Here is a 24,474-nt window from a genome sequence, read left to right on the forward strand (position 1 = left end):
ACTACATGCCGCCTTTCATTTCTTCTGTTCACTATCAATTAGAAAATAAGCAAGGTATAATTGATATTTTGAAACAACTATTTAAAAATTATTGCATACAAAAATCTGCTGCTCAAACATGTTCTGAGCCATAAAACATAAGCTATTTCAATTTTCAACGCATAGTTCATTGACAGGGATCACCAGTAAGAAACTGCAATTACAGATAATGAATGGCCCAAACACATTTTGAGCCATAAAACATAGTTTGCTTCAGCGATCATGAGTAAGAACTACTTCAGGCATTCTTAAGAAATGAAGCAGCAGGCCTAACGTAAGTGAAACCCTTGAAAGGATTCTCACCAAATGTTGGACTAGCAGCGGGAGAAACCTCCAACGGCATTTTGGTCCAGCATTCATCAAAGTTAACAATGCAGTGGCTCCCAGAAACTTCTGGCCGAAAGCTTGGCCTAATTTCACGAGCATCCAGCTTCTTCCAGTTGATTGACTTGAACCACTTGTGACCTTTGATCTCATCATCACCACATGGTCCACTTCCTAGGCGCTTGTTCGCTTCTTTCTGCAGCAGCTGAAGAGGAGAGGAATTTTAGCGTCATTTGTCTCATAGAAGATGGTGAGGCCTATATTATATAATCACGCCTCAATGCATGAAACACCATTCAGTCTTTCGCTGCATCAGCTTTAAAGCAGGAAGGGTGCAAAGGACGTAAGTTTTAATTCAATGAGATTGACAGCATGCTTAGAGGCTGTTTTTGGTTGCTGTTCTGAAAAAACAATATTTGAAAATGAAAATTGTTTGATAGTTAACCTACAATACTAGGAATACTATTGACCCAGTATTTAAGAAACAAACTCAGCACTTGCAATCCGCAAATTGTAGTCTAAGCTCCAAGGAGATAAGCAAAACAAAGATTATGCTCTAAGAAGTGAAGACATGGATATGACAGAAGTAAACTTACCCCTTTAAGTAGCGAATGGGCTTCACTCGACAAATATGCAGGCAACTTGATCTTGTCATGTATTATCTTTTGCTGAATTTTCTGTCTGTTTCCACCAACAAAAGGTGGCTGCCAAAATTGTATAGCAAAGAAACAAAAAGTAAGAACCTAGACAAGGAGAACCTTTCAATTTTAAGGAAGTGCAAAATGAATATTGAGTCCAAATTCCAAAATATAGCTTGGATAAAAAAAATGAATTTCTTTCACCAAACTGTTAAGTTATGCACAACTATAGGCATTAAAGTGTGTTCAGTGTTTACTCACATTATAAAAATGCATTAGAAAAAAATGAAAAGTCATAAAAGCAGGCGATGAATTAATGAAAAACCTACCTTCCCGGTAAGCATTTCATACAGCAGGATTCCCACACTCCACCAGTCTGCAGCCTTATCATGGCCTTTCCCTTTAATAATTTCAGGTGACATATATTCTAACGTGCCACACATAGAATTTGATCTTGTATTATCAACAAACTGCTTCGCCAAGCCAAAGTCTGTTAAAATTACCTGGTATCCAGCACAAGATAATGCCACATTACACAGAAGAGAATGTCATATATATGTCCAACTAAGGTAGAAGCTTGTCTTTGGAGCATGAAGACACAAATGTAGGCGGCGTGGGGGAGGGGAGAGAGAGCTGAGAGCAGAGAGCAGAGAGCAGAGAGCAGAGAGATATATTTTGAATGAACTTACATGCCCATCTGCACCAAGAAGGATATTTTCAGGTTTAAGATCCCTGTGCATTATGCCATTCCCATGGAGGTGAACAACAGCAGAAACAATCTCAGCAGTATAAATACGTGCCAAATCCTCCCTAAAAAAAAAAAAAACAAAGAACAGGATAGTTAGTTTGTCATGTCCAAAGAATTCATGCCCGAGACTATAAAGCAGCAACAAAATCCTATTACCTGAACAAGCCTTGGCGATAGAGCTGAAAGAAAAGGTGACCCCCATTTACAAAATCAAGTACAAGGTACAGTCTATATTTGGTCTGCATGAAAGTAGATTATTATTAATGGGGAAAAGTCTAACCCTGACAAAAACATATAAAATAGAATTAAAAGCAGAAATAAGAGGCCAAAATTTGTTGAAGATAAAGAAAGGCAGTTACTTGGAATGAGTATTTTAGCTGCACAATGAATGGGTGATCAACTTTGGTCAAAATATCTCTCTCCCCTTTCATGTAATCGGCATGATTCTTCTCCATTATCTTATCCTTACGCATGACTTTCATCGCGTATATTTCTGAAGTACCTCTCCTCCTCACTTGATACACTTTGGCAAAGGCGCCTTGGCCAACTACCTTCAAAATTTCAAAATCTTCAAGTCCTGCACAATGGTCTTCCAGATCATGATTAACAATATCTCCATTAGGTTTTTCACCACTAAATGGCTCCGTAGTACATTTCAGCATATCCTCACTCACTCCATCCACAAGTTCGAGGGAATCCTCATCTGACTCGTGCAATGTGAGCTTGCTAAGCTTCAAAGACTGATTAACATAACTTGAGGGGCCCACTAAAGAATGGGACCGGCTACATATGATGGCTGGATCATCATAAAGAAACTCATTCACATCTGATCCAGCAACCATACTTTTGGAGTGCTCACAGCTGAGGTCATTTAAGGCTTCAACTGGCGCAGGACCAAAGACATCGGAAAAATCAAATTCAACATATTCAGAAGGAATAGCATCAGGTGATTCCATTGGAAGAAGCAATTCATCCAGTAAAGGCTTCTGTGAGCGGGCCCCAGTGAGAATTGACACTTGTGAGGAAACCATCTTGCTGATATCAATGAGGGGAGAGCTCACCACAATGTCAAGGGAGAAACTTTCAGAACTACTAGAGGATCTCTGCAAAAGATCCTATAATTTAAACTGAGGAAGATGGACACCTGACAATGGCCTTAAACAGCTGGAAGTTGACAAATGCAACAGAGGATCCCAAAAAAGATGGAAGTAAGCAATGCAAAATCCAGAAAAGGAAGTTGTTCTTGTTTCCCAATTTATAGGAAACAGAGTTTGCAGCAGGACTCCTTGAACTCATAAAGTGCAGGTTATCAAAGCTGCAATTGAGGGCAATATACAACTATTTAGTTGGAAACAGAATCTACATTTATCTTACAGAACATGAAAATCCAAATTGCAAAAACGCCATATAAAAATATAATATGATATCAATTTAAAATGTAAGCTATCTGCAAACATAACCACCACTACAAATAAAAAAATTCTTGGCACAATTGGGGCTTTGACATTTTTATGAATAAATTGCAAAATGTGTTTGGTGAAATATAGCGTCTTCCCTTAATGGTATGGATAGAGCCAGCTCTATTCCTGTAATCCAATACCCTAGGTTCTTTTCATCTATGATATAACAAAGAAACTCCAGCAAACAATTCCATTTACCAACTTTAATGTGCAGTTTCAGTTAGTAGTCGTCTCCCACTGGACTGGTCTCCCTTTCTTTTAAGTTTTACTAAACCCTTGTTTACTTTTTTATCATATGTTATGAAAAGAAGCTCTCTCTTCTTAATAGAGACTTCTAGTTGAGATGAAGTGATGCTTAGATCAAAAATACCCAAATTCCGGATTCAAAACAAGTTGATTCCTTTTCTAAAACCATAACTAAATTTAGACTCCAAATAAATGCTACAGATATTGATTTCCAGTATATATATATAACATAGTAATTACTATCAGCTGGCCCGTGTACATATAAAAAGTAGAGACACCATATTGATCCCTAGACTTTGTCAACCTATAGACATATCTCAACAAGGCAGACCCAATAACAGAAAATGCATACAAAATCCAATAACACAAGTATCAAGGGCTATTAAGTAATCACCACATCGAACACTAGATCTACAGAATCCGAGATCTTACCTTTCGCTGCCAAAACCAGACAAATCAAACGGTTAAAGAAAACCCAAATAAATTAACAGGGAAAACCAATACTATACGAACAAAATTATCCCCAAATCAAGCTGAGAATCATAACGAGCATAACAAATTACACCACATAAACGGCAGTTTCAAAGAAGAGAAAATGAAGCATACATTAACCGAGTAGGAGTGTAATGAAAACCAAACAGAAACATAATTTAACCTAACGAAAGTAGCGTTGTTTTTGAATTGCTCAGAGTCCCAGACCTATGAAGAAGCGGAGGCGAACTGGTTTTCCGTGAAAAGGATCGTTCGTTTCGGCTTTCGCCGCTTCTACCAAACCAAGATTTAGATTTTGACCTCCTCGATTTGACATGATGCCTGGTTTCGATTTCGTTTACGTGGCATTATATTATTGGTCATGGGAGTCGTTTAAGTGTCTAACCATCAACGTACGGGAACTGATCGTTTTGTACGCGCGGCAGCTTTCTGCTTTGCGGTGTGCGTAACTGCAACCTGTCAATAATCTTTTAAATTTTTTTCTTTTAATAGATTATGACGTCATATTCCTTGAAGGAAATAAAAAATAATTGAGTTATCATAAGATTTTAATATTTATTCTTTTTAACATGTGAGAGGAATATAGAGGATAGTTCCTTTTCCGAATAAAGAGTCTTATGGCTTCTATGGTTCGCGCATTTGAAAATGAGAATAGAAAAAGAATGTTAGGAAAATTATTATATTGACATATTTATTCGTTGTCAATGTTTGGATTACATTATTATATTATTGATCATGTTTTGTTTGAGTAAAAAAAAAATTATTTCACATTTTATGACAGATTTAAATTAAAAAATAATGCTTTAATCAAATAAAAACTATGAAAATTAAAAAATAAAATAATTTTTTTTTTATTTTTATGTGATCAGATTTAATAAACGAGAAATTAAATAATATAGAAAATAATATATTTAAAATATATAATAATGGGATATTCCAAGAATTACTCTCATATTGAAAGAAAAGAAGAATTGCTCTTCTGGGAAAAATCCAACTTTCCTTCCAATTCTAATTTCAAGGATTCCACCAATTAAATATGGAAATCATTGGTAAACGAAAACTCTTATTTCCTTAAAAGCTTGATTTCGTGAATCAAATATAGGAGAAATTTGACAATGTCATATTTTTTTTAAAAAAATAAATTCTTAAGATGCGTTGCCAAAATTTTGTTGGCTCCGGTGGTCTATCGATGTTTATGAGAAATGAAAACCAAATCTTGTTGTGTTAATAACACTATTGTTATATTCATGTGAGCAAAATTGTTGCGTAAGGTCCGTCCTATGGTTTGTTTCTTATTATTGTAAAATTATTAGATTTTATTAGTGAGATATTTAAAATAGGACTATTATTATGTCAATTTGAAATGCCCAACAAACTATGCTTGAAGAATTTTTTTTCATAATTTTTTAATAATTTAAAAAGTTGACATCTCAAATAACGCATTGTTGCATGAGTAATGCTACATCATCAAATATTGTCTTTATTTTAACCCCCAATTCATGTGACACGTGAGATACTATTGATTATGAACATGTTAGCTTGATGAGGTTTAAAATTGGAGTAAGAAATTAGGGGACTAAACATTTTCCTTCTCGCATCCATTACGATTCTTATATAGTGTTGTGTATGGTAATTTTATTTATTCATTATCCTTGAGTGGGTCGATAGTTTTTTTGAATTTGTGAGCATGCACTAAGTTTTGACCCAATTTGTATCTAATGCATTTAGATACAAATGGTCCAAACGGAAGCAAGAATTTCCATAAACATTTGGAACATTTTATTTTTGAGTCGAAGAGCCATTTTCATTTTCAAGTAGTCTTCGATCAATTACCTATTAATCAATATTCAATTGATTGGTAGAGTACGGTTTGAACTATTGATTTACGTACTTGGAAGTAACCAATTAGGTTTACGACAAAACCTAGCAATAAGCTTCATAAGCTTCAAAATGAAGCTTGTCGACTGTCAGTGGTTTCACAGCAATACTGGTAATGGTGTTAAACTAGTGGTATCACTGTCAAACCGCTAACTTAATCGTTTCAAAAAATAAGTTTCATTGTAGTATTATTGTCAAACTGCTGGAAAAAATAAGCTTCGTTGGAAAGATTTTTTTCACAATGATAACATTTAGCAGAAGACGCCCTAACAGATGCCCAATTTCTTTGTTGTGATGCCTCTCTTCGTGCGAGTGGGTTCGTTCTCCTTAATTATTGTGGTTGAGAATCTAGGGTTTTGTTTGGATTTTAATTGTGTTTGATCCACTTGTGACTCTTCAGTTGTGATTGCTTTGCCATTCTATGCTTATGTATTGAACTCTGTCATCATATCTCCTTTGTCGCACAGTGCCCAATGATCTCCGTCTACCTTCCTTTGATTGGGCCGCTACGAGTGTCGGTGACGATTTTGCATCAATTTTCTTGATTTTCATTAGGTAGTCCCATTTTCATGTTCAACATTGTCTCCATGAGTGTGAGGTGGTTGGCATGATGGATTTTAGCCCCGTTCGGTAAGGCATGACTGCTAGAGGTACCGTTTGTAGCCTTGCTTTAGCCAAACGGGTGCCAACCGACCCGTTTGGTAGAGCTTGGGATGCTAGCGCTACCGTTAGCTTATAATCTAAGAGCACGGCTCTACGCCTCTACCGAATGGGCAATTCATTGCATGGTGGGAAAAGTAATAATTTGAAAAATGAAAGGTAGGGCCAATTTGGGAATAGATTTGGATATTTAAACCCTCTATTTTGAACCCCCTCCACCCTAGACTGTCATTTCAATTCATTTTCCTTTTTAATTTTTCTATAAATAAAAGATAAAATATTTTTCTTGTTATTAATTTGATAATTTTTTAAGACAAACAATAATTTATTCAAGCACATAAATAAAAGTTTCAGAAGATTTGATGATTCCATATGAGTGCATGTACGCATCGAATCGTTCCGCATACGGAGTAGCCCATGTAACTGCGTAAGTATGCCTACAGTGAACCCATTCATGAGTGATGGGAGGCATTGGATAATCCCTTGTCAAATCAACTTTGACATAGTGATTACCATTTACGTGCCCTATAGCGATGACAATGCATTGATAGGGTGGTGGAGGAGCTGTATGTAGTGGTAGATATGTCCAACTCTCTGCATGATGAAGAACATGCAATATCACATTGTATGCAGAAGCAATCAATAGACTCATGTCTGGCATTGTCATCCAGTGCTCAAATGGTGCTGCAACATCATCTCGAAAAAAGTTCAATGAGTGTTTAACACTGTATGCCCTCTCTTCACCGCCAAGTATTTCAACATATTGTTTCCAAAATGCGTCCAACTCTGCCATCAGGTTATACCGAACATCGGGCCATTCATCTTCCCCATGACCAAGACACACAGCTATCGATCGAAAGTCGCAATTTCCATCAGCTTTTACATCTTGTACGTCCCTAATGTAAGGATGTAGTATAGTTGGAAACTGATCAATATAGGATCGTAAAGAGTAGTTTTCCTTTCTTAGCATCAAACTTCCTTGTGTAGAGAGAGACTGAGTATTGTAAATTGAGGAGCAACTGTGTCTCTCTGGTTCATAAGATTAGAAAAATCGTACTAAAAAATCTTCGATTCGGGGAGTCTGGATGAGGAACTGTGTCTGTGAGGCTCCCGAGACTGAACAAAATCACTCCTATCAACAACATATGCAGTTGGATTGTTACGGGTGGTGGTGGCTACCTTTTTCTTTGTGGACGAATGCCCTCTAGTGTTGGTCTTCACAGCAGGTTCACGAAGAGAAGTTGTTGAAGGTCTGAATATTTCCCTCAATTTCCTTAGCCAATTGACTTTTACATGTCTTGGCTGCTGCTGGAACTGTTCTGTGAACATTTGTACATCAGTGTTACAGTCGATGTCATCCTCTTCAAGCGACTGACATTGCATTAGATCAAGATTTCCCCAAAATTTATCAATGGCATCAAGCGGTACAGTATGACCTTCGCTCACGTACATGGCTTGTTCGTGAGCACACGGTAGTCCATAGCTCATACGAAGGTGACATCCGCATTTGTAAGCAACCTGTCCAACATCTTTTGACCGCTCAAACTCAATCAACATCAAATTCAATGCCTCGATTGAAACAAAACCACATAAATCCCGAAGGTGTGGTATATTGAATCGGTGTTGGATGATGGTTTGACTTCTCTCAATGCTAGCTTTGATAGCTGTGTCCTGAGACAAGATAACCTGATGAATCCACGACATGGATCTCTCCAAGTCTGACTGTGACGAGCACAAATATCTTTTCAGCTTAGCATGCTGACTCTCAACCTTATTAGTCGTGTGGTTCCAGAAATGCAGATATCTGTCTGTCCAGGCAGATACAAACATCTCTTTATATGGTGTCAGCCACACATCTTTCAGATATTTCATCACTGCCAGGAACTTCTGTAAGACTACTTAAAGGCGTGCCATATTACTCATGTAGGCGCTTTCATTTTCAGACTCGATCACCGTAGTCCACATGCGGTAAAATGCATTCCAAACTCTATTGTCTTGCATTGATGGCTTGCATTTGGTTAAAATACTTTGATAGATGTGCCATCTACAGAGTAGTTTTGAAGCCTCTGGAAATACTTGAGCACAGGCTTTCATCAGCCCCAACTCTCTATCCGTAACGATAACTCGTGGGCTAGTGCATCCATGCATTGCAGATCGCAAACATTTCAAAGCCCAAGTATAACTGGGCTCTCTTTTTGAGTGTAAATATGCGAACGCGATGCAAAAAGCCTGACTAGTTGAGGTACACCAACAATTTCAAGGAGAGGCAGCCCATATCTGTTGGTCTGATATGTCGCATCCATCAACAACACGTGTGGGAAAGCACGCAATAGATCTAGCGAGCCAGGATGTGCGAAGAACAAATCTTCGAGCTCATTGGTTGCATGGTTTGCTCGATAATCGAAAAAGTATTCTTGGTCTTTGAGGAATGAGAACACAACTTGCATTTGTGATTGAGCCGATCTCTCAAAGGTTTTGTGCTTCTTGTGTGCATTATAAATGGTTCTGATGGTGCTCACGTTGTTCGGATCTCGCTTTTTCAACTCTGTCAATATGTCTCGTGACTTGGCATTTTGCACAGACATGTCAACCATAATTTGAATTTCAGATTCAGAAAGCCAACCTGGGTATGGATGTCCCTCCATATATAATGCAGGATCATTATTATGCTTCGCACACACCACCTCCAACATCCAATCATCGTCTTGCTTCATTTTCCTCCCTCTCAATTTGAACGGACATTTTATTTTTTTGGTGTCAGTCTACTTCGGTGAGGGTTTCTTGCTCTGGTAATTGCCACCGCGATCACATTTGGATTGTAATCTATGTTTTTTACCGAACCCACCAATATATGATCTATAAATGATGATATATCCCAATTTGTGTCCGGTTTGTTGAACCCACTCGAACATCAATTGTCGTGATTTGAACACCTGATAATGTGTTAGTTCTTATTAGAAATTTACGAATATTCATTCAACATAACAAAAGAGCTCATATTTTTATTGATTAAAACATTATACCATATCAGTTTCAAATTCACATCTATCGTTAACTTTGATATTATCTATCATCTCGTCCGCATGTTCGTCTTCTTGCTTTATTTCGACTGAGATAAAATCACCCTACGAATAATATAATTTACACTGGGTATTTACAAAAAAAACACTAAATAAAAAATATTTACTTAAGAATATTACATCAGTATATGTATTTACCTGTTCACTTGAACGACTTGACAAGTGGTAGTCGAAAATATCATTCAAGTAATCCATATCCACAATAGATCTCGACTACACTTTAACTACCCACAATAAAAAACCACACGAACAAAAATCATTATATATAGGCATGCTCATGAGAATATATTACATAACATATATTACTAGATTATCTCTGTCCTAGACAAAGAATATACTCACAGAATATATTCTCTATCCTAGACAGAGAATATACAAACATAATATATTCTCTGTCCTATAAATTGGTTCACTCTCTTTTTATCTCAAAGACTGACTACTTTGAGGGTCTCTCTCGTTTTTCTCTCACACACTATTGCTATCTCTTGCAACTTCTTAAAATACTCTGTGAACTCTTATCAATTTATAGATTTCTTACGTATTGCTTGCATTGAATGCATGCATATCTTTCGACCGTTCATATCTTGGTTTTGTCAAACAAAGATTTTAACCAAGACTTGGCTCCACACGCATGCAACAATTTAATTCATGCATGCTTCCTTTTTTTGTCTTTTCTTCATTTAATGTACATGTGTACACATATATGTATATGTACACGACTACACGTCAACACAGAATATATTCTCTGTCCTAGACAGCGAATATACAAACAAAATATATTCTCTGTCCTAGACATAAACAGAGAATATATCACTCCAAACTCGTGCAGATATAAATGATGAAAGGATATAAAAGATGAAAGGGTCAATATTTCACATGTTGCAGGATATTTATGTAATATATATTAGAATGAAATGACTTTAATATGATATTGACATGACAAAAAGAAAATTTAGAATAAGAGGTTTAAAATAGGGGATTTTAATAGTGCTACGGTGTTACCCTCTAGGAATTGCGGAGAGAAAGGTTGGAAACATGTTGCCCCCAAAATCTTGAAATGGGGTGGAGCTTTGTTCCCTCCCTCGCAGCCTTTTTCTCATTGTCTCCATTCTTTCAATTACTCATAACTTCCCTCATCCTCTTTGCCCTCCAATTTCAGCTATCTCTCTCTCTCGGTTTCTTCGAATCTGCTACTCAGGTCAGTGAACCGCTCGAGCTCCTTCTATCTATAGTTTGTCATGTTGATTTTTTTTTTCTCTAATTTCTGCTATATTGTTCAAGTTTAAGTGATTTACCAATTGCATGTTGTTTGGCTTATTTTAAATTTCCTCTGAAACCTAGAGAATCGAAGGAGCTATTTTTTAAAAATCTGTTTGTAAATTTTAACTATACACTGATACACACAACCATCAAGGGCCATCTTTTTCTTGAATGATTTAACAATCGAATATCGTTAGGTTGATTTAGTTCCATTTTCTATCCATTTGGTTATCCTAGGCAATCCAGTAAAAGAAATCACTACATGTAAAATGATAACAAATTCGAAGTGTCCACTGAGAAAAGTTCTGAATAATGACTGATTGACTGACAAGTTTCTTTCTTTTTTTTTTTCTAGGGGACCTGAGTATCTATGATTTTTTTGATAAATGATTAGGTAAGCAAAACCAGTTGACTTGCGTATGCACAATCTAAGTTGATATTTCCTCAATATATGGCTGATTGCCAAATCTTGACATGATTACAAATTAACTGGTCAAAATCTTCACTTTTGTATGCCTTTTCTTTAGCTTGATTGTTGATCGATAGCAGGGAAACAAGTATCTATTTCTTGGATATGTAATGTTTTGGGTTGGGTGAGCCTAGGCTGTAAAGTGTTGGTGCAATCATATTGTGCTTATTATTAAAAGAGTCCATAAAGTGATAAAAATTCAGATAATATTGAAGTTGGGATAATGTCAAAAAAAAAGAAGAAATGAGGGGTTTGTTTGGTAAAGTGTTAAGCTAACATCAGTTTTAAAAGAATCACCAAACACCCGACAACTCATTTGATGACTTATAAGTTAGCTTATTTTTGACAGCTTATAAGTTAACTTACTTTTCCCAAATATAAGACTCTAGCAAAGGGACGCAAGGTGAAAACACAAAGCAATAAGCCCATGGGAGCCTATGCTTGGTTCGCTGTGGTAATGATTTGTTATCTTTTGGGGCTTATGCTGATTTGGGATGCTTGTAATTACTGTGATTAGCTCCATATTTGCTGAGATGTTGATTCTGTACGAAGTGTTCGATCAATCGCTAGCTTCTCAGTTGTAGCATTCTTCGCTTGCTTTGTGTCAAGTAGAAATTAGTTGAGCTCAAGGCGAGAATCCACTGCATCAAAGCAGTTGTTTTCTAATTCCTAATTCATGTCCAGATTTTCTGCTGATTACTTGTTTCAACAAAATAGAAAAGTCCCCCCCCTTCTGTTTCCTCGAATAAAACTGTGTTTCCAGTTGAAGATTTTTCGTTGGTATAGATATTTTCTTTTAGTATTATATTTTGCTCTCCAAACCAACATGTATTCATGCAATTCTAGATCAACATGAATCTCATGTCAAGTTAATTACTATATGGTTATTATTGTTCGCAGAAATGGACAAGACTGTCAAGCAACTGCTGAAAAGGATTGAAGAAGATGTAAAATATTTAGCAAAGAAGTGTGGAATATATTGTCAGAATAAGCCAGAAATGATTGCCAAAGTCGAAGATTTGTACAGCATGTGTCAATCATTAGCTGAAGACTACGATCATTTGACCGAGGAATTACAGGAAACTGTTGGGTCTGAGCTACAAACACAGTACATTGAGAATTTCGAACTTGGCTTCGATCAAGATTCTACATTGCAAACTCCTAATTATAAGCAGGGTTTGTACAAGTCTGTCGATGGTGTAGTAACTCTCAGCTCTGGTGGTGATAACTCTACTTTTTACTTGAAAGAAGGCACTGAATCATCTCCTTCATCATCCTCAGATTCTGAATCAGAATCTTTTCTCTCTGCCAATAATAACTTAAGCATTTCTAGGAACAGTGATAGGGGACTGCACAAGAAGATTTTTGAGTTCCAAGCTGATATACCAAGCATAAAACAGAAGCTCCAAGGGGTGACAGAAGAAAATGTAGACAGCGAGATGAAGCATTGGTTGAAAGAATTATTAAGCTTGAAAAAGAGCTGAAAATTTCAAATCTAAAACTCCAGCTATCAGAAGATGAGGTTACCCAGTTGAAGAGTGAGCTCAAAAGAAGAGAAACTGCAATAGTACTTGCAGAGGATTTGCAGTCTCAGCTAGAATCAGCACATTGTGATATTGAGATGAAGGAAGCTGGATTTTGAATTGCTGAAAAGACAAGGAATGGAGTTGCAAAGAAACTAGCAGAGTTGGAACCTCTTCTTTCAAACTCCAATCTCAATAATGGTAGGTTGATGAAGAGCTAGAAGGAAGTAAAGAAAGGATCAAGGAGTCAGATCAAGAGCTTGCAGACTTAAAGCGTGAGCTCCAGCGTACTCATCAGGTGCAATGTACGCTTGACTTGGCTCTGGAAGATATAGTCACCTTGAAGGATGAGCTTGAAGCAGAGAGAGAGCATAATTCTGAACTGAAGGAGAGGTTTGCTGCAGTGAATGATGGCCTGAGAGAGGAGAGTGTGCAGCTCCAATCTGATATCTCTAGTTTGAAAGAAAAACAGAACCTGCTTGAATCAACGTTAAATGAATGGGAGTTAAAAGTCTACTTTCTGGAGGATAAATTAAGGCAATGTGAAGCAGAGAAGATTAAGATGAAAATTTTGCATGATGCCCAAGAGACTGAGTTGCAAGGCCAAATAAATCAGATGAAAGTAGTTTTCGCTGAGCGAGGTGGTCATGTAGAAGCTCTGAATAAAGAACTAGACAAACTGACACTGAAATATGATATGCTTATGGCAGAGAGATGAAGTCACTGCCAAGGCAAACACACTCACAGCATAGGTTCACAGGAACACCTTATCAGGAAAATGGAGGGACGTCAGAGACAATTTGATGGGGATCACCTTAAGCTGATTACTGGATATGAAAGTGCACAGAAGCAAGTTACTGAACTGAAGGCAAGAGTTGAGGAGCTGGAGAAAGAAGTGGATAGGCAGAAAGTTGTGATCTCAGATAGGGCTGAAGAGAAAAGGGAAGCAATACGACAGCTTTGTTTCTCACTGGAGCATTTCAGGACTGGATACAAAGAACTTTGTCAAGCATACAAGGGGCATGCAGTTATTACTTCCTAAGCTTGCTTAGTTCTGTAGTCTGTCTAGTAACTGTTTGTGTGTCATCAATCACCAACATATTGTTCTCTATGTAGTTTGTGCAGATGAAACTTCGATATTATTTGTTCTGAACTTTGCATTCTTGCTGGGAAGTTCTCAGCCTCAATGCGTAGAGACTTCTTGTTCATTATGAAGTTTTTGGGAAGACAATTATTTTACTGCTTGGGCATATGAAAAGGAAACAACTTTTGGGTCCCCTCTAGATCTTGCACTTCTGAATGCATTCCTTTATAAAAAAAAAAAGACCTGAAAATGTGCATTTGTTTTACTTCTTATTCCAATGCCTGCCTAAGAAAAGGTCTTATGCTCATTTGTGGTCCATAATGATTCCCTTTTATAAGCAGGGCATCTCATGCGGTTCTTTCTTTGGTATCATTTTTCAGGGTGCTTAGTCTTCCTCTTGTCCTCATCTGAATCAAGACTATATCCACTGACCATCAAGAGAGTGACTTCCTGCATATATGAGGACAATAGTAAGCAGAGGGGTTTTCCCATTGTTTTTAACTTTTAAGTATTACTTCGTTTTTAACTTCAGTTTTCTCTGCTGAAAGAGAAATTTCTAGGCATATGTAATGAAAGTCATGTTTGACTATGTCAAATGCCCAGGCCTGTTGTTGTAATTCCTGCTGCAGGAAGTCCTAAATGTAGACGTCGGTGCTCAGCTTAGCTGGCTAACCATTCGTGTATTTGTGAATGTGTCTTGTTGCATGTGTCTACAAGTTCTATGTGTCATAAAAAAAAATTAGGGATGTCCACGGTCGGTTATTGTCGGTTTAATCGATTTTTTCGGTTGGTCCTCACTAACATATGTTTAACAATAACTGACCAATCAATCGGTTTTGCGGTTGGTTCAGTTTGACTTGGTTTTTTGTCACCCCTAAAAAAATAGTCCTAAATATCTTTGTAACATAATGCAATCCAATCATGCAATGACAAATGGTGTAGTGTTAGTGGTTGACCAGGGGATGCCACTCTCTGATATGGTATGAATGCAGGGCAGCAGAGAAAGAAACATTTGAAGTCTGGATTCATTTCAGGTCCCTTGAAGGATTTTAAAACTTAAAACGATTGAATAGGACAGACAAGGTGTGGCTCCCATGACAACAAATTCCAGTTGCAAAAATCAAAAGTGGTGGTCGTGGTGGTGCTGGCTGGATTAGCACCCAAGAAGTTGTTGGAGAGTGTGCACTAAAGTCAATCATATGATGATTCTTTAGCACATTATATTATCATGGATATTTTATTAATAAAGTTATTTTTTGGTTATTGCAATTATTTATATCTGTGTAGTATGAATTATTGTAATAATGTCCCTAGAATATAATGTATATTCTTAAATGTCCTTAGCCAAATATTATTGTTAACAGGGACGACAATAATACGTAGAGGCTAATATGTGCTTGATTAATATATGATATTAGGTCAACACGTAGGTACATAAATTGGAGAATTTATGTACTGGATCGACCCACCATGAAATCATTACATGGATCGTGTTATGGATGTCATAAATAATTTCATAGTGATGATGGTGTTATGTAGTCCTTCGACCTGAGATCACCATTGTTCCCGACATAAGAAATTGTTCATTTTGACACTATCAAACGTTGCCCTTATAAAGGTGGCTATAAAGGTGGTGATCAGGTGTATAATAAATTATGTAGAGGGATATGAGTGATCAAGATGGAATTTATCCTTCTCATAACACGAGATTGATATCTAAGGCCTCTTGATTGAATAGAGCTGATAAATGCATGGCCATGCTCAAATTAGTTGATATAATGATATCAATGTCATTTGTTTTGATCAGCTTATTCGGGAATCAGGAAACATTGATTGAGCTATACGAGGGTGACATATCCATGTCTCGTGTTCAATCAAGATATCGAGGATAAAAGGAATTTACAACACGGTAACATTAGTCGCGGTAAAGGTTGAGTCGAAACATTGACTTTCTCGTGATTTGGGTAGCAGTAATATGTTGCTAGACATCACTCACTGCTTGTAATTCTAAAATAGGATTTTATAATTACTACCAACATTACGGGAACCTACAGGGTCGCACACTAAGAATGGTAAGCAATACGGAACGTAAAATTCATGAGATGAATTTCATATTTAATGTGAGCATTTTTCAATCCTAGTTGGACTAGGATATTTTGACTTTGGTATTAAGAAATTTCTAAAAACCAAGAGAAGTTTTTGAGTAGGACTCAAACATTTTGGAATTCTATTTGATCTCAATTTCTTTATGTATATATATATAAAGATATATTTATATAGATATATATATATATACGTTACGGATATATATATATATATAGAGATATATATATCAAACAAAAAAAAAAAAGTTTGAACGTTATATATATATATATATATATGTTATCCGATATATATATATATATATAAACATAACAGGATTTGGAATATATATATATATGTATATATAGAAAGATAGTTTTTAAGTGAGGAGACGTTTTGTGAAAATACATAAGTCATACGTGAGTTTTTCAAGAGTAAGGCTGAGAGTCTTTCAAAGGGTGTTCTCCTATTTTGCTCACTATACTGATTCAAGGTGTTGAATCGGATTTGAAGACGACGGGTTCGTTTCGGTCTAGCAACCGGAGGGCTCGTGAGTTTCGTTCGTGGACGTGAGACGTACACGAAGATTGCATCGTTCGTGTGGATACCGTAGAGGCACGATCAGAAAGTTCGTGTTCGTTGTATGCTTCGACAGTACGAAAGGCGCGCTACAAGGGTAACTATTCTAAACCCAAAATCGAATGTAGTTTTTAAACAGATCCTCGGATTAGGAATCGAAAATTTTTATTCTTCCGCTGCTTGATCGTTATTCGATTCCTTTCAGTGGTATCGGAGCCATGTTTAAAACATATTCGATTATGTTTGGAGGATTTCATGTGTGCTTTGATTGATTCAAATATATATTAGATATATAGGATTTGATTAATTGAATTGGATTATATATTTAATCTGATAGTGCAAAAGTTGCATATGTAAGGATCTGATAAAATCCAATTGGCCATAAAATATTATTTTAAAGGTTAAAATAAATTGATTAGTTTATGCATTTTTGTGTGCTTGGTGAAGCATGGTGCATGATTATAGCCCTGATGACCCTTGTGAATGATTTATTTATTCAATATATTTTTATGGAAAATACGGCTTGCATGTCGTGCCTTACCTCCTATTTCTCGTTGTAATTCCTTTTCTGATCTCTTCTCCCCTCGAATGTAACTCGAGGTTTTCTATTACATATGATGTAATTAGAATTAAGATTAAAATAGGATTAAAGCAATGGAGAGTTTCATTGGAGGATGGAGCGTTGGAGGATGGAGCGTTTTCTTAACCATATGAAGAAAAGATGACCGAAAGAAAGGACTTGCGAAGTTTTACCTAGGTTAACTTGTCGATTCTCTCATTGGCTTGGGAGGACTGATGTAGTTGGGCTATAATCATGTCACGTTTAAATTTTATTCTTTTATTATTATTATGTGATAATAGATAATGATAGTGCATGCTAATCCATCTAGTTTAAAGGTCAATTAGGTAATATGGACTTAATTTGTTGAGATCAAATTAATTAGAATTAATGAGATTAATTCATGATATGGTGAGATGAAATCCCTCAATAAAATTATTAAGTTGATGCCTTCCAATGATCAACACTTGTCAAGCTCTCGATCGAACATAAGTAGTTTCTGCCAAAGCGGGGTGTTTTATTCTATCTTGTAGAAGGCATGAAGGAAAAGGTAGAGTCTGCCAAAGCAGGATGCCTTGTTCCGCTTGTTAATCATTGGGTTCAACTTAACTGGGACAAGTCCAATAGGATTGGAAGCCTAGAGGCAAAGAGTTGGGTTTTAATCCATAATATGAGATTAAACAAGAATAGTTTACCCAACTGATCCAAGAATTGCATGGAGATGCAATTAGCAAAAGTTGCTTACCTAAATAGCTTAGTCTTGGGTTTTTTCAGCCAAAGCTGTCTCAAGAGTAAGTGAAATATGGATCTTGGCCCACTAGAAAGTTTAGAACTTTCCGAATTAATGTGAGGGTTATTAATTCGAATTAAATAGTGGGAGCATCATTTAATTAAAGTCCTATTAGATGATCTTAAAGCATGATATTTATTTTGCATATTTTCTGTTGTAGATCACTATGGCATCACAAAATCAAAACAATTTATCTCTGCGATCTGTCCTTGAGAAGGACAAGCTGAATGGGACAAACTTCATCGATTGGTACAGAAATTTGAGAATTGTTCTCAAACATGAAAAGAAGTTGTATGTCCTAGAGTGTGTTGTTCCTGAGGAACCTCCAGCTACTGCCCCTAGGGCAGAAAAAGATGTTTATAAGAAGCATCAAGATGATTCCTTGGATGTTGGATGCCTCATGTTGGCTACCATGAACTCTGAGCTTCAAAAGCAACATGAGAACATGGAAGCTTTTGAGATGATCGAGCACCTCAAGAAATTGTTTCAAGAGCAAGCTCGACAGGAGAGGTATGACATTTCCAAGGCGTTGTTTCAGTGCAGAATGGCAGAAGGAAGCTCTGTCAATTCTCATGTGCTCAAGATGATTGGGTACATTGAGGATCTTGAGAGATTGGGCTTCAAGCTAAATAAAGATTTAGCCACTGACTTAGTGCTGCAATCGTTGCCGGACAATTATAGTCAGTTTGTTCTAAACTATAACATGAATAGTTTTGAAAAAACTTTGCCAGAGCTTCTAAATATGCTGAAGACAGCTGAGCCGAGCATGAAGAAGCAGAAGCCCGGGTCCATCTTGATGGTCCAAAAGGGCAAAGGCAAGGGCAAGAAAATGGATAAGGGCAAAAAGAAAGATAAAAAGTCCAAATCCAAATTTGCTGCACTGAAACCCAAATGAGGGGTTGCTAAGGATGCAAAATGCTTCCATTGCGGTGAGACCGGGCATTGGAAGAGGAACTGCAAGAAGTACTTGGAAGATCTTAAGAAGAAAAGAAGTGAGACTTCTGTTACAGGTATTTATGTTATTGAGATAAATCTTTCTGCTCCTACATCATGGGTATTAGATACTGCATGTGGTTCTCACATTTGTCAAAATGTCCAGGAACTGAGAAGCAGTAGGATTTTGGGCAAGGGCGAGGTGGACCTACGAGTTGGGAATGGAGCAAAAGTTGCAGCCCTAGCTGTAGGAACTTATTTCTTGTCTTTACCCACTGGGCTTGTTTTAGAACTTAATAATTGTTATTATGTTCCTTCAATTACTAGAAACATTATTTCTATTTCTTGTTTGGACAAGGATGGTTTTTCATTTATAATAAAGAACAAAAGTTGTTCTATTTATTTCAATGAAATGTTTTATGGTAATGCTCAAATGTCGAATGGTTTATATGTTATAGACCTTGACATGCCCATTTATAACATAAATACAAAGAAGGTTAAATCAAAAGATTCAAACCCAACCTACCTTTGGCACTGTCGTTTGGGCCATATAAATGAGAAACGCATTTCCAAGCTTCATAAAGATGGATTTTTGGACTCATTTGATTTTGAATCATATGAGACATGCGAATCTTGTTTATTGGGAAAAATGACTAAAGTCCCATTCACTGGACACAGTGAACGGGCCACTGATTTATTAGGCTTAGTACATAGTGATGTATGTGGGCCGATGAGTGCACAAGCTAGAGGAGGTTATTTGTATTTCATTACATTTACTGATGATTTCAGTAGATATGGGTACGTGTACCTAATGAGGCACAAGTCTGAATCATTTGAAAAATTCAAAGAATTCAGAAATGAAGTACAAAACCAACTTGGCAAAAGTATTAAAGTACTTCGATCAGATCGAGGTGGCGAATACTTAAGCAAAGAGTTTCGTGACTTTCTAAAAGAGTGTGGGATAGTCTCACAACTCACTCCACCAGCTACACCACAGTTGAATGGTGTATCTGAAAGGAGGAATCGGACGTTGTTAGACATGGTTCGATCTATGATGAGTCATACAGATCTTCCTATCTCCTTTTGGGGATATGCTCTGGACACAGCTGCTTTTATACTGAACCGAGTTCCATCTAAAGCGGTTCAAAAGACGCCATACGAGTTATGGACTGGGAAACGTCCCAGTATGTCTTTCATCAGAATTTGGGGTTGTGAGGCTTATGTAAAACGTCAAGCCTCCGACAAGCTTGCACCCAAATCTGATAAATGTTTTTTTTGTAGGATATCCTAAGGAAACCAAAGGATATTATTTCTACAATCCTTCTGAGGGCAAAGTGTTTGTCGCTAGAACTGGAGCCTTTCTAGAGAAACAATTTGTATCTCATGGTAACAGTGGGAGGAGAGTGGAACTTGAAACAGTTCAAGAACCACAAGAAAACAATGAACCATTGATGGAACCTGAGTTAGCTCCACAAATAGTTGTGGAACCTGAGCCCACTCCACAAGTAGTTGTGGAACCTGAGCCCGCTCCAAGAGTAGTTGTGGAACAGGAAACGGCTCAAGCTACACAAGGCTCGCGTAGGTCGAGTAGGTCACGTAGGTTGCCTATGAGATATAATTTTCTCATTACGCAACCTGGAGACGTGTTACTCATGGAACAAGATGAGCCTACAACTTACGAACAAGCAATTACAGGCCCGGAGTCTGAGAAATGGCTTGAAGCCATGAAATCCGAAATGGAGTCCATGTACACCAACCAAGTTTGGTTTTTGGTTGACCCACCTGAAGGAGTAAAACCTATTGGGTGCAAATGGGTTTTCAAAAAGAAAACCAACATGGACGGAAATGTGCAAACCTACAAAGGGCGATTGGTGGCTAAGGGTTTCAAACAAATTCATGGTATAGACTATGACGAAACTTTTTCACCAGTCGCGATGCTTAAATCCATTCGGATTTTGCTTGCTATTGCAGCACACCAAGATTATGAAATTTGGCAGATGGATGTCAAAACGGCTTTTCTTAATGGAAAGCTCCTTGAGGATGTGTACATGACACAACCTGAGGGTTTTGTAGCTCCAGATGCTACTAGAAAGGTGTGTAAATTGCAACGATCCATCTATGGATTGAAACAAGCTTCTCGAAGCTGGAATCTTCGTTTTGATGACGCAGTCAAAGAGTTTGGTTTCATCAAGAACGAAGATGAACCTTGTGTATATAAAAAGTTCAGTGGGAGTACCATTATATTCCTGGTGTTGTATGTAGATGATATACTGCTCATCGGGAATGATATTCCAGCCTTACAATCTGTTAAGGTTTGGTTAGGGAATTGTTTTTCGATGAAGGACTTAGGCGAGGCTACCTATATTTTAGGTATTAAGATCTATAGAGATAGATCAAGGAGATTGTTGGGCCTCAGTCAAAGTACATACATTGACAAAGTGTTAAATCGGTTTAACATGCAAGAATCCAATAGAGGACTTCTCCCTATGTCACATGGCATTACTCTCTCAAATGGCATATGTCCTAAGACACAAGATGAGAGAGAACGCATGAGTAAGATACCTTATGCGTCAGCTATAGGGTCTATCATGTATGCCATGGTATGTACACGTCCTGATGTCTCGTATGCACTTAGTGTAACGAGTAGGTACCAAGGAAATCCTGGTGAATGTCACTGGATGGCCGTTAAGACAATTCTTAAGTACTTGAGAAGGACTAAGGATATGTTTTTGGTTTATGGAGGTGAAGAAGAGCTCAGGGTAAAGGGTTACACTGATGCCAGCTTCCAGTCCGACTAGGACAACTTCCGATCACAGTCAGGATATGTGTTTTGCCTAAATGGTGGTGCTGTGAGCTGGAAGAGTTCAAAACAAGAGACAGTAGCTGACTCTACAACAGAGTCTGAGTATATAGCAGCTTCCGATGCAGCAAAGGAGGCTGTTTGGATCAAAAAGTTCATAGCTGAACTAGAGGTTGTTCCTACCATTGCTGATCCGATTGAGCTATATTGTGACAATAATGGAGCAATAGCACAGGCTAAGGAACCCCGATCTCACCAACGATCCAAACATATACTTCGGCGCTTCCATCTTATTCGAGAGATCATTAATCGAGGAGATGTGAAGATATGCAGAGTTTCCACAAACGAAAATATTGCCGACCCACTGACCAAGCCTCTGACACAGCAGAAGCATGATCAACACAACAATTCACTAGGTATTAGATACATGAGTGATTGGCATTAGTGCAAGTGGGAGTTTGTTGGAGAGTGTGCACTAAAGTCAATCATATGATGATTCTTTAGCACATTATATTATCATGGATATTTTATTAATAAAGTTATTTTTTGGTTATTGCAATTATTTATATCTGTGTAGTATGAATTATTGTAATAATGTCCCTAGAATATAATGTATATTCTTAAATGTCCTTAGCCAAATATTATTGTTAACAGGGACGACAATAATACGTAGAGGCTAATATGTGCTTGATTAATATATGATATTAGGTCAACACGTAGGTACATAAATTGGAGAATTTATGTACTGGATCGACCCACCATGAAATCATTACATGGATCGTGTTATGGATGTCATAAATAATTTCATAGTGATGATGGTGTTATGTAGTCCTTCGACCTGAGATCACCATTGTTCCCGACATAAGAAATTGTTCATTTTGACACTATCAAACGTTGCCCTTATAAAGGTGGCTATAAAGGTGGTGATCAGGTGTATAATAAATTATGTAGAGGGATATGAGTGATCAAGATGGAATTTATCCTTCTCATAACACGAGATTGATATCTAAGGCCTCTTGATTGAATAGAGCTGATAAATGCATGGCCATGCTCAAATTAGTTGATATAATGATATCAATGTCATTTGTTTTGATCAGCTTATTCGGGAATCAGGAAACATTGATTGAGCTATACGAGGGTGACATATCCATGTCTCGTGTTCAATCAAGATATCGAGGATAAAAGGAATTTACAACACGGTAACATTAGTCGCGGTAAAGGTTGAGTCGAAACATTGACTTTCTCGTAATTTGGGTAGCAGTGATATGTTGCTAGACATCACTCACTGCTTGTAATTCTAAAATAGGATTTTATAATTACTACCAACATGACGGGAACCTATAGGGTCGCACACTAAGAATGGTAAGCAATACGGAACGTAAAATTCATGAGATGAATTTCATATTTAATGTGAGCATTTTTCAATCCTAGTTGGACTAGGATATTTTGACTTTGGTATTAAGAAATTTCTAAAAACCAAGAGAAGTTTTTGAGTAGGACTCAAACATTTTGGAATTCTATTTGATCTCAATTTCTTTATGTATATATATATAAAGATATATTTATATAGATATATATATATATACGTTACGGATATATATATATATATAGAGATATATATATCAAACAAAAAAAAAAAAGTTTGAACGTTATATATATATATATATATATATGTTATCCGATATATATATATATATATATATATAAACATAACAGGATTTGGAACATATATATATATATGTATATATAGAAAGATAGTTTTTAAGTGAGGAGACGTTTTGTGAAAATACATAAGTCATACGTGAGTTTTTCAAGAGTAAGGCTGAGAGTCTTTCAAAGGGTGTTCTCCTATTTTGCTCACTATACTGATTCAAGGTGTTGAATCGGATTTGAAGACGACGGGTTCGTTTCGGTCTAGCAACCGGAGGGCTCGTGAGTTTCGTTCGTGGACGTGAGACGTACACGAAGATTGCATCGTTCGTGTGGATACCGTAGAGGCACGATCAGAAAGTTCGTGTTCGTTGTATGCTTCGACAGTACGAAAGGCGCGCTACAAGGGTAACTATTCTAAACCCAAAATCGAATGTAGTTTTTAAACAGATCCTCGGATTAGGAATCGAAAATTTTTATTCTTCCGCTGCTTGATCGTTATTCGATTCCTTTCAGAAGGAACCCAAGTTGGTTTCAACTTATTAAAGGGCTTTCAAGGCATTATTGCCTGGAAGAGAATGTCCCACTTGGCATTATAATACTGGTGGTATCATCCCTTAGTCAAGTCAATATTGACTTTCCTTCCATCATAGGCCCCCTCTTGAAGTTGATAGTCAACATCAACTAAAATATTGACTTTGGTTGTAATTTCTCAAGGCCAGGTAGTGATTTTTTTAATAAAGAGTTATGATTGATTAGGGAGGATGATATTAAAATCATGTGGTAATAATGTGGTATGTCTATTTATTTATTAATTTTTTCGGGAGAATTAGATTTTAAGATTTAGAATTTATAATATAAAATTATATTTAGAGTAAAAATTTACTCAAATTATGAAATTACTCATTCCTTTCAACAAGATAGTTTATATATATGTAAATTTCAAATACTTAGACCAACCCATTATTTTCAAGTATCTTTTAGGGTATTATTAGTTCGGAGAGTCGACGACCCTTTTTTTAACAAACCTAATAGTTTTTAGTATAATGTCTGTGGTAAAAAAAATCCATGGTAATATATTGGATTCTTTTCCTAAGTTATTTATGATTTTCTATATTACATGTGTTGAGTTGAAAAAGAATATAAAATTTTGACAAATGGATAAAAAAAATGTTTAATT

At 36.8% G+C, this 24,474-nt stretch overlaps 3 protein-coding genes and 2 pseudogenes across 7 annotated transcripts; 2 read left to right on the forward strand and 3 right to left on the reverse strand.

The window, feature by feature from the left end:
- Positions 1–57: 57 nt before the first annotated feature.
- On the reverse strand, positions 58–4,312 carry LOC120014960 (serine/threonine-protein kinase AtPK2/AtPK19-like). 5 transcript variants are annotated; one of them, XM_038867106.1, is made up of 7 exons: positions 4,155–4,311; positions 2,109–3,064; positions 1,906–1,988; positions 1,691–1,811; positions 1,331–1,504; positions 960–1,067; positions 58–568 (listed from the first exon to the last, which is right to left on the reverse strand). In XM_038867106.1, the coding sequence occupies exons 2-7, from the start codon at positions 2,778–2,780 to the stop codon at positions 278–280; spliced, it is 1,449 nt and encodes a 482-aa protein (XP_038723034.1). In that variant the 5' UTR covers positions 2,781–3,064; positions 4,155–4,311; the 3' UTR covers positions 58–277. The 5 variants fall into 5 exon arrangements, with proteins under 5 accessions (XP_038723034.1, XP_038723035.1, XP_038723039.1 ...); XM_038867107.1 differs by having other exon boundaries at positions 4,111–4,262; XM_038867111.1 differs by having other exon boundaries at positions 547–679; positions 4,155–4,312.
- A 3,229-nt stretch (positions 4,313–7,541) lies between these two features.
- Positions 7,542–8,633, reverse strand: LOC120014118. The gene is made up of 2 exons (XM_038866039.1): positions 8,513–8,633; positions 7,542–8,380 (listed from the first exon to the last, which is right to left on the reverse strand). Exons 1-2 carry the CDS (start codon positions 8,631–8,633, stop codon positions 7,542–7,544), a joined length of 960 nt encoding a protein of 319 aa, XP_038721967.1.
- A 17-nt stretch (positions 8,634–8,650) lies between these two features.
- LOC120014119 lies at positions 8,651–9,199 on the reverse strand. The gene has a single exon (XM_038866040.1). The coding sequence runs from the start codon at positions 9,197–9,199 to the stop codon at positions 8,651–8,653; it is 549 nt and encodes a 182-aa protein (XP_038721968.1).
- A 1,979-nt stretch (positions 9,200–11,178) lies between these two features.
- LOC120014120 lies at positions 11,179–14,083 on the forward strand (annotated as a pseudogene).
- Positions 14,084–21,393: 7,310 nt separating this feature from the next.
- Positions 21,394–22,089, forward strand: LOC120014121 (annotated as a pseudogene).
- Positions 22,090–24,474: the final 2,385 nt, after the last annotated feature.

This window comes from Tripterygium wilfordii, chromosome 14 (genome assembly GCF_013401445.1).
Source record: "Tripterygium wilfordii isolate XIE 37 chromosome 14, ASM1340144v1, whole genome shotgun sequence".
NCBI lineage: Eukaryota > Viridiplantae > Streptophyta > Magnoliopsida > Celastrales > Celastraceae > Tripterygium > Tripterygium wilfordii.